We start from the raw sequence: 10,734 nt of genomic DNA on the forward strand, positions 1-10,734 counted from the left end.
ATAATTTCCAATTAATTCTCTTTTTTCCCGTTTACTTTATAATAAAAAAGCGTCACTTATTTGCAAATTGCAATTGTTGCTCTTGGATGCCATTAAAAGTCATATGGAAAAAAAAGAAAATAGGAGTAATGTAGTGTTCGAAAATGTGAAATCCAAAAAAGTAAGATTACGGATACACAATACGGAAAGCCGGAAAGGTATCTAAAGCAAGATAAACCTTTGACATGATTGAATGTCTAGTGTCTACCCACATTCTACTCAAATTATTGTTGATCATGGAGTTAGCAAAAGGGATGATGATGAGTTCAAGATTTTATTGAACTTATTTTATACATGCTTTTAATTTTAAAGTTTTAAGTTTAATATTCTGACATCTAGTAGATTCGAGTATAAAAATTTAGAAGGATTTGGATATTCAACTCAACCTCTTTTGAGTTAAGATTCAGACTCGCTAGACTAGTCTCAAACTTGTTCTAGGCCCGACTTATTGCAAAACTCAAATTCAAATTCAAATTCATTTTAAACCTATTTTTATATTTACTTGAACTCAATCTATACTTATATACAAGTTATAAACTCATTTTAATATGCTAGCAAAACCTTTAAAATGTAAAACCATTTAAGTATGAATTTAAACCTAACAGGTTTAAATTCTATCTAAAATTTTTAAACCCCACGAGTCCAGGTTTGGGACCGGATATGAGTTCACGTAAAAATGATTCTCGAGTCGGGTACTCTTTTGGCCGTGCTCTCCTTTATGGATATGAGTTGCCGTCGTCCTTCCCTCCCCAAATCTTGACTATAATTTTTTACGGGGAATACACTGAATATGATGATGATGACTAATATAAAATGAGCTGATCAGTCACCTCTATACATGTACTAAATCAATTCGACTTACACTAATTAGATAAATAATCATAATCGACACTATTTATATTTAAAAAAAAATTAAAAGATCCTATATCCATGATCTAACCTCGAAATATCAAATTGAAGGACAAATTACGCGGTAAGTTCATTTTATTAAAAATGTTGCACTTAATAGTATAATTGAGCTGGATGATGACTGATGCTGATAATCATGAAAAATTCCCATCATGGATGACCGTGCAATCTGCATGAAATGATAATGTACACATTTAGCTTTAACCAAATTAGCCCAATTTGCATAATAGATCTTCAGAAAGATTCAAAATACATGGATCAAAAAAGGTAACACATATTCCCATATCTTACTTCCATTGAACATATCTTTTGATGAGAGAGCATATAACTGAATTTTTTTGCCCTTTTTAGAATTGTTCAAAAATTTTAAGTATAGCACAATCAAATTACAACAATACCATACATGTAGATTTGAGATGACTCTAATTGATTTTATAAACACAATTGTCCTTATACATAAAATTGCTATTATCAATGAAATCTGCATATCTACAATTTTTATTTCTCGTAAAATCGCTATTTGGAGTAGAAATAGCCACTATCGAAAACAACGATTAAAGTTCTTAATGTTAAACCCACTTTCCGCACTACTCTTAGTAGCGATCTCTATGTAAAACTATCACTGAGAGCGGAGTAACTAGATTTTTGTTTTGGAAAGCAAAATAAAGCTTTCGTAATAAATGTAATTTCATTAGCAGTTTTAACAAACTTATTGTTAATGATAATAGCGATCTTACCCTGAATTAAAATAAACAAGTTAATCCCAACCTACATAGACGATATTGTGAAAGTTTAATTTAAAAAGTGATGGTTTATTTAGAATTTGAAAGCACCATGTATATTCAGATAACATCAACATTCCATCACTCCAATGTTAATAAGCGGAATTAGGAGGGGTCGGATATACACAACCTAACCTTCGTAGTAATAACGAAGAGGTTGTTTCAGATGAGAGATTCTTTTGAGACTAATGATAATGAAAGGATATCCAACATGATAGTCTACTAGTTGCCAACAATGTCAATACAACAATGTTACCCTCACAAGACAAGCAAAGATTCTGGTGAGAAGCTTATTCACTCCAAACAGACAGTACTATCAATGAGCTCGCCATCACGAGGCTTTCCTAGAACGGAGTTACATAGTCAGGAACGGATGTTATTATCGGTCCCTGTTGTAGCGAAAGACCAACTACCACGGGTTAGCCTATCAGAGATGCAACAAAATGTCACTCATACCCGAAAGAGTTGTACCATATAGTCGGTTTTTAGGACATGTTATCCACTTACCCCTATAATGTACATCAGTTTTTGAGATTCTAGGAACTTTATAGAAGGCATTTTAGGTTAATCATATCTCAGTACTCAGCTGCAACATCAGAGTTTGTTGTGGGATCATCCAACAATATGAGCAAGTTATACTCGAGCACGACAGTTTGATGCTACGCGATCTCATCTTCTTAATGCTATTCAATCCAAGCATCCATAATTTCTTCACGAATCCCACTGTCATTTACATTTGAGAAAACAAAATGAATAATAGAAACAAAGAACGATACTCGCATCAAAACAGTAGAGGGGGCTCAGGGTAATGTCAGAGTGTATAACATATTCCGGAGCCTCAACCATCAATTTAAGCTTTTAGATGAGTTGGTTCCTTGACAGGTAGGACAACTCAAGTCGGTTAAGAATTTTACCAGAGAAGGATATCGAGAAATAAAAACAATATTCCATTACCCCAAAGCAGTTAAGTGGATCCCCCAATGCAATTAAGTGGATCCCCCTTAAGCGGGATTTGGATGTCAGATTTATGCAACCTTTACCCTTGTTACTGAATGCTGATAACAAAGAGGTTGTTTCAACTGACCCTTGGTAACAAATATTTAAAGAAGTACAAATGATTTATTAAGTATCTTGATATAGCCCCTATAACTTCAAATCAAAGAACTATAGAGTTTGGCCCTTTGAAAAAAGGACATCAGGAAAGGATGTCACTGTCATCATCATCATACCAATGTCCCGTTTGGAAGCAGAGTCTGGGCGAGAAAAGATGACGTACAATCCATACCCGTACTTTCTTCACAGAGGGGACTAGAGGAAAGCAAACGGATGTCAGTGTGTAGTACGAATAGTTTCAGTTTCAGGTTTAATATTGTCATCAGATAGATTTGGTCTGTTAAGAATGAATCCTCAACACAGTTGTGCACTTGTGTGAAATTGTAATGCCATCGACGAAATATCAAATACGTAACCTTATATATCCTTTGCCACATGATTTCATCATCAAGCATCATCTTGTCAAGAATCCAGATCATGGCAATGAAAGTCACCAATGATCCCCACAAGAACACTCTCCATCTTCGAAATGGTGAAATCGATTCGTGTCTCTAACTAAAATTTCTCGCCCTTCAATGCTGGAAATAAACTTTATAAATGCATGGCAATCACCACATATTCTAAGGTTCTTAATAACCCGAAGAGGAAACCCTGCAGGCGTATTTAGGAGACCGAAAACTACAGCCAACTTCTCGCTGTGTCCACACAAAATCTGTTCCTTGTCCTGCTCCTCTACATCCTGTAGTACATAATCAATTTTAGGATCCAAACCAGCCTTCTTCATCTCTATTCCCAATTCGTCCAACTTTTCGAGTATCTGAGCCATCTGGGGATGTGCTTTATCCCCGGCTAGAAGCATATGGACTTTGTTCTTGATCTCAATCCAACTACACCCCGGGTTTTTCTTCAAACCTATCTTCTTCATTAAACCCCTCACCCTGTCTACATCAGCCCACATGTTCTTCGAAGCATAGATATTCGAAAGAATTACATAGTTGCCGGGATTTTTAGGTTCCAACTTGAAGAGCCTCTTGGCTGCTATTTCCCCTAACTGTAAATTCTTGTAAACCCGACAAGAACTTAGTAGAGCTCCCCACACGCAAGCATCGGGCTCAAAGGGCATTTCTTTTATCAATGAATAAGCTTCTTCGAGTTTTCCTATACGACTTAAGAGGCTCACCATGCAAGCATAATGCTCCATTTTAGGTTCAACACCATACTCTTTATGCATGCTATTGAAATAACGCCACCCCACATCGACGAGACCTTTCTGATTACAAGCAGAAAGCAAACAAATATATGTCACAGAATTGGGTCTATGCCCATTTGCGATCATCAAATCAAACATCTCCAAGGCTTTCTTATAATGTCCATGCATGGCATATCCACCAATTATAGCATTCCAAGAAACTGTGTTTTTGGTCGGCATTGCATAGAAACATAGCGAAGAATCCCTTATTTTGCCACATTTTGCATACATATCTACGAGAGAACTGCCAACAAAAACATTATTTACTATCCCTCTCCTGATAGAAAAGCAATGCGCTGCTTTGCCACGCATTAATGCTGCAATATTGCCGCAAGCAGGTAGCACGCAAGGGATGGTAACAGCATTTGGCTTCACACCAGCAAGCTGCATCTCAATAAAAAGCTCTAAAGCCTCAATATCTTTCCCATTTTGGGAACAACAGCTAATTATTGATGTCCAAGAAACAACATTTAAGTCCACCCCTTCATTTTTCATTTGGCTAAACAATGCAAGTGCATCATTGACAAGACCATTTCGAGCAAGCGCAGAAACTAACGCATTGCACGAGCCTATTTCCATACAACCCATCTCTTCAAACACCTGTTTCATTCTCGAGACACAAGCACTCCGACCATACATATCGATTAAGGCACTAACAACCCATTTGTTAGTTGTAAAGCCCATTTTGATCACATAACTATGAACTTGAATACCCACATTTAAAAGCTGCAAATCCGCAATTGCAGCTATCACACTACAGAAACTACTTCCATCAGGCTGACAACCTCTCAAATGCATATCTAAGAACACATGAATAGCCTCAATATACCTTCCACTTTGATTAAACCCTGCTATTAAACCATTCCAACACACTAAGTTTGGCTCCAACCCCAACTTTTCCAGGTCACAAAACAATCCTTCCACTATACCTACATTGCCTGTTCGAGCATAGCCAGCAATAAGAGCACTAAAAGTAACAACATCTGGTTCAGGAATTCCGTCGAACACTTTGTGTGCAACACTCAACTGACCACATTTAACATACATATGAGCTATAGAAGATTGAACAACTTGATCAAGAAAACACCCAGAGACTTGTGCAAACCCATGAAGTTGTCTACCAAATTTAATTGCAGAAATCCCAGCACAAGCCTTTGCCACAACAGGCAAAATAAAACAATCATCAAAAACAGCTTCCCTCAACATTTTACTAAACAGATGAAGAACATTGTGATAAAGATTATATTTCGATAAAGCATTGGTGATAATTCTGTAAGATGAAGAACTGGGTTTAACAATATTGTCAAGAATGATGGTCGCCTCATTGAAGCATCGGTAATTTACATAGGAAGAAATTAGATTTGAGGAGATAAAATTATCTATAAGAAGGCCAGTTTTAAGTATATGGGCATGAATTTGACGAGTATGAGCAGCTGAATAGGTTGGGAAATTTCGAATATTGGGGATTATTAAGGTTGATTTGCTCGATTGAATGAATAATTTGCTTGCCATGATTTACAAAGAAATTGTAACTTGATTCTTGATCATTTGATGAATGTGTTTAGTTTTCCTTGATTATTGGAATCAATTGATTTTATGAGATTGATAAGATGATCAAAGAATTCGGTAGTTAAATTTGTGAATACTATGAATGCAGTATGCAGAGGAGGGAATTAAAGAAACACTTATGAATTGAAATGTGCATTGCAACTCTGTATTTTATGCTGAAATGAATACATAAAATCGTGAGAGCTTCAAAATCATTGGAAGACCTTCATAGGAAAACAAATCCAAGGTACTTTACAACTTGCACAAAGTCTACTGGAAGAAAAACATGAAGAAAAAGTAATTGAAAATAAGTTAGGAGTAATACAACAGTAGCCTGCGAAAACCTATTCCCTTCTCGAAATTCCAGACATCTCCATCGACTAACAGCACTAATCCAGATCATCCCCACCGGCGTGTTAAATAATATAATCTAGAAAAATCTAGGGAATAATTGTATCTAGAAATAAGTAAACAAAAATCTATGATAATCTAGAAATATCTAGACTAACACCCTAAAGTAGAACTATCTACAAGTTGTAGAAAAGACTAGAAACATAATGATGGTGAAAGCACCAACATAGAAGCACTATATATATGTTGCATGCTCTCATTTGTAACTAAGCCACATAATACAAAAATTTTTTTTTTCACAAAAGCCATCAACTCTCCTCTTTATTTTTTCATATTAGCATCTTCAATATTTATTAACCAAAATCAATAATCCACTACAACTTCCGCATATTAATTATAACATTTGGTATCAAGAGCCACTAATCCAAAGCCTTCTTTTTTTTCAATCATATATCATCCAAATTTCATATCGATATCAACTCCACATATATATAAATGGCCTCCCCTAACCCAAATTCAAACACAAACACAAACATATTTAATCCCTAAGTTAATTGGTACCTATATTTAAAGGGGAGAAATTTGATCAATGGAGTATGCATATGAAATCAAATTTCATTACCCAAGATATATGGGAAATCATTCAAGATGGTTATGAACAACCCAAAGATGCCAATGAAGAGGCTTCTTGGGATGACACTAAAAAGTGTCAATACAAGCAAAACAAAAGAAGGGATCATTATGCCCTCTCTATAATATATCTTGGAGTAGATGAGACGATCCTACCAACAATCATGACCGCCACAACGGCAAAGGAGGCATGGAGCACTTTGGAGACAAAATATCGAGGCTCGGAAAAGGTAATACTCTTCAAACTACAATCTTTATGGGGTCAATTTGATAGTATGCAAATGACCGATAATGAGTCAATTCAATCATATACCGACCGAGTCTCAAATATTGTTAACCAAATTCGATCCAATGCAGACACCATTGAAGATGTTAAAATAATTCGGAAAATATTAAGAACTTTAACCAAAAAATTTGATCATATTGTGGCTGCTATAGATGAATCTAATAAAGATTTAAGTTCACTCACCATGACTGAATTAATGGGCTCTTTATTAGCACATGAAGAAAGAATGCGTAAATTTGAAGAGCAACCAATTGAACAAGCTTTTCAGGCTAAATTAAAATTTTCTAATAATGGAGAAAATATAAATGGTCACGGTAAAAATTTTCAACCAAAAAGGACAATTTTAACAACCGTGGTGGGGGGAGAGGAAATCATAAAAATCAAGGGAGCCGAGATAACAACTCTTATTGCACATTATGCAAGAAAAACAATCATAACACAAGAGATTGTCGGTACAAATGCAAAAGATGTACACGACACTCTCATTTTGAAAAAGATTGTTATTTCCGGCAAAAGGAAGAGGCTAATTTCACAAAAAATAATGATTAATTATTTTACACATATCTGAATGCTCAAGAAGAGCAAACTGACACATGGTACATCGATAGTGGTTGCTCCAGCCACATAACCGGAAATAAAAATTCATTTGCTAATCTTGATGAAAATATAAAATCACAAATAACACTTGGTGATGGGAGTAACCAAGTAGTTGCCGGAAAAGGAACAATTGTTGTTAAAACAAAAAATGGCTCCTCTAAATTCATCCCCGATGTATTTTATGTCCCTGGCTCGCACAAAATTTGTTAAGCGTGGGACAATTAGTCCAAAAGGGCTACATGGTAAAATTTGTTAATAATCAATGCCACATATATGACAAGAAAAGGGGCAATTAATTACCACTACTAAAATGGCTCCGAATAAAATATTCCCACTTAAAATGCAATCGGAGTCTAATATTGCCCTAAGTTCAATAATGGATGAATCCACCTTGTGGCATTTAAGATTCGAGCATTTAAATTTTGACAGTCTAAAACTGTTGAAAAATAGAGAAATGGTGATTGGGCTACCACCAATTACTAATGAAAAGAAAATTTGTGAGGGTTGTATATATGGCAAAATGCATAGATTGCCATTTCCAACCTCGTCTTGGAGTGGAAATCAATCTTGATAAGCCCTTTTTAAGAGGGACATGGCTACCACGTAAGAATGATAATGCTTGGGTTAAGTTCAAGTACGAGAAATTCCAAATTATTGTATGTTGGCGGCTATTTAGGTCATGTTGACAAGGTTTTCTCATTTCCAGCATTGTTAGATGCTTGAAGGCAGTACCCAGGAGAATTATTAAGAGCGCAGATAGGACGCGGAACAATTACTGATGATGTGGGTGAAAGATGGTTAGTTTAGTCCATAAATGAAATTCAGCAAAATTAGGGGTTAAAAAGAGGGCAAGGAGAGGATGATAATTATGTTGATGGTGCTTTGAAAGAATACATTGGGTGGGGGACCATGATGGATTGTGAAAGATAAAGAAGATTTGTCTGAGACTATTACAACGACCAAGATCATAATTAAGGAGATCTCTCAGCAAGATAATATTCATTCTGATCATGATATGTTGGGTAAAAAAGATGTAGATAACAAGACTAATAGAGATTCGCGTCCACTTGATAATAAATTTCACCATACTAGTTCGGAGGCAAAATCTAACCATGTTGAATGTTCTTTAAAGCGACAAAGAAGTCTGTTGGCTAATACTCCTGTCAAGTAAAATGAAAAGAAGGATAATGAGCACATGGGAAAAGACCAAGCAGCTGTGGGGGAAGGAGATGTAAGTATGGTGGAAAATGACGTCCAAAGCGAGAAAATTGTTACTGATTCTTTTTCATCCACACCGACAAGTTCCGAGGAAGGGACTCGTCAGCAGCAATGAATTGCCTGGCTTGGAACTGCAGGGGATTGGGGAATTCCTCTGCAGTTCAAGCTCTCACCGGGATGGTGACGAAGAAGAACCCCAACATTGTTTTTTTAATGGAAACAATCAGTAAAAGAGGTTTTTTTTAGAAAGGTTAAGAAATTCACTGGGTTTTGCAAGGAGCTTTGTGGTTGAGCCTAATGGAAGATCCGGAGGCTTAGCTATGTTATGGAAAGAGGCAGTTAATGGGAATGTTGGTTCTTACAATCAAAATCATATTGATTTGGTGATTTCTACATAAGGAAAAACAACTTGGAGACTGATGGGGTTCTATGGTCTTCCTGAAAGGGCGAGACGTGGGGATTCGTGGGAACTTTTAAACATGATTTCTAATGCATTCTTGTTGCCGTGGGTGGTAATTGGGGACTTTAATGACATTTTATCTAAGGATGAGCTTAGCGATCTAAATGACAGGGAGAATTGGATGCTGAGAGGATTTAGAGAAGCTGTTGATTATTGTGGCTTAGTTGATATCAGATTTATTGGTCCAAAATTCACTTGGACTGGTATCCGTAATGGTGTAGTCGTAATTGAAGAAAGGCTTGATCGAGGTTTTGCAAATCCTGTTTGCCTTAATATCTTTTCGAAAGCTTTGGTTCGTAATATTGTCTCCTCAACATCTGATCACCTACCAATTCTTTTGCAGCTCGATGACATAATGATAAAGGAGTGTCGTAGAACAAAGAAAAGATTTAGATTTGAGGATTTTTTTCTGCGTGAAGATGAATGGGAAATAGTTGTAGCTGATGGCTGGAAAGGGGAGGTTTCAAATGGAGTGCTTATACGTATCAGGAAAGTTTCTACTCATTTACAACGTTGGAATGATTCAATATTTGGTGATTTAAGAAGAATACTTGAAGAGGAGCAGCTTAAGCTAGAGAAATTACGCAATATCCCTAAGGAACAACGTGATCTCAATGAGTATCGAGATTAATGTGCTCTTGATAATAAGCTTCTTCAAGAGGAAAGTAGGTTTTGGAGAAAAAGATCGAGGCATACAATAGTGAGGGATAATGATCGAAACACCCGATATTTTCATCAAAAGTTGAGTATGCGAAGAAGGAAGAACATATTGATTGGGTTACATGACTCAAATGGATTTATGCAAGAGGATCCACACGATATGGAGCATTTGTGATGGATTATTTTAAAAATCTTTTCAAATCGGTAGGTGATAGGAATATGGATGATGTCTTAAATGCCATTAAGACCACTCTTGGGGAGCAAGATATTGAGATTCTCTCATGAGAGTTTACGGGTGAAGAGGTTCAAGCTACTCTTTTTTAAAATGCACCCAAATAAGGCGCTAAGTCCAAATGATATGTCTCCTTCCTTTTTTCAAAACTTTTGGCATATTATTGGTAATGGCATAATTGAGTGTTGTTTAAACTTCCTTTATCATGGTGTCATGCCGAAGAATTTTAATGTCACTAATATTGCTTTGATCCCTAAATGCACAAATTCAGTGCGCATAACTGATTTAAGACCTATTAGCCTATGTAATGTGGTGTATTAAATCATGTCTAAGTGTCTCACTAATAGAATTAAACCGTTGTTGCATTCTTTAATTTCTGATCAACAAAGTGCTTTCATTCCTGGGAGACTCATTATAGGTAATATACTTGTGGCTTATGAAACTTTACATTGCTTGAGAAAAAATAAAAGTGAAAACAATGGGACTATGGCAGTAAAGCTCGATATGAGCAAGGCTTATGTTTGAGTGGAATGGGATTTTTTGGGGGGTGTTATGAGAAGAATGGGCTTTCCAGTGCATTGGATAAATTTATTTACGAGGTGTGTAACAAGTTTTAGTTTTAATGTTTGTGTAAATGGTAATTTAGTAGGTCCGATTGTTTCGAATAGGGGTTTGAGACAAGGGAATCCACTGTCTCCTTATTTATTTATTATATGTGCG

General features: G+C 36.1%; 3 protein-coding genes across 6 annotated transcripts; 2 read left to right on the forward strand and 1 right to left on the reverse strand.

The window, feature by feature from the left end:
- Positions 1-963: 963 nt before the first annotated feature.
- LOC130811015 (pentatricopeptide repeat-containing protein At1g20230) lies at positions 964-5,995 on the reverse strand. Of its 4 annotated transcripts, none has more exons than XM_057677144.1 (3): positions 3,200-5,995; positions 2,238-2,453; positions 964-1,117 (listed from the first exon to the last, which is right to left on the reverse strand). In XM_057677144.1, exon 1 carries the CDS (start codon positions 5,542-5,544, stop codon positions 3,274-3,276), a length of 2,271 nt encoding a protein of 756 aa, XP_057533127.1. In that variant the 5' UTR covers positions 5,545-5,995; the 3' UTR covers positions 964-1,117; positions 2,238-2,453; positions 3,200-3,273. The 4 variants fall into 4 exon arrangements, with proteins under 4 accessions (XP_057533127.1, XP_057533126.1, XP_057533128.1 ...); XM_057677145.1 differs by lacking the exon at positions 964-1,117 and adding an exon at positions 2,960-3,038 and having other exon boundaries at positions 1,608-2,453; XM_057677143.1 differs by lacking the exon at positions 964-1,117 and having other exon boundaries at positions 1,606-2,453; positions 2,960-5,995.
- Positions 5,996-6,533: 538 nt separating this feature from the next.
- On the forward strand, positions 6,534-7,654 carry LOC130810966 (uncharacterized). The gene is made up of 2 exons (XM_057677084.1): positions 6,534-7,356; positions 7,425-7,654. The coding sequence occupies exons 1-2, from the start codon at positions 6,534-6,536 to the stop codon at positions 7,652-7,654; spliced, it is 1,053 nt and encodes a 350-aa protein (XP_057533067.1).
- Positions 7,655-9,081: 1,427 nt separating this feature from the next.
- On the forward strand, positions 9,082-9,753 carry LOC130810967 (uncharacterized). Its single transcript, XM_057677085.1, has one exon. It carries the CDS (start codon positions 9,082-9,084, stop codon positions 9,751-9,753), a length of 672 nt encoding a protein of 223 aa, XP_057533068.1.
- Positions 9,754-10,734: the final 981 nt, after the last annotated feature.

Source organism: Amaranthus tricolor, chromosome 4 (genome assembly GCF_026212465.1).
Source record: "Amaranthus tricolor cultivar Red isolate AtriRed21 chromosome 4, ASM2621246v1, whole genome shotgun sequence".
Lineage (NCBI taxonomy): Eukaryota > Viridiplantae > Streptophyta > Magnoliopsida > Caryophyllales > Amaranthaceae > Amaranthus > Amaranthus tricolor.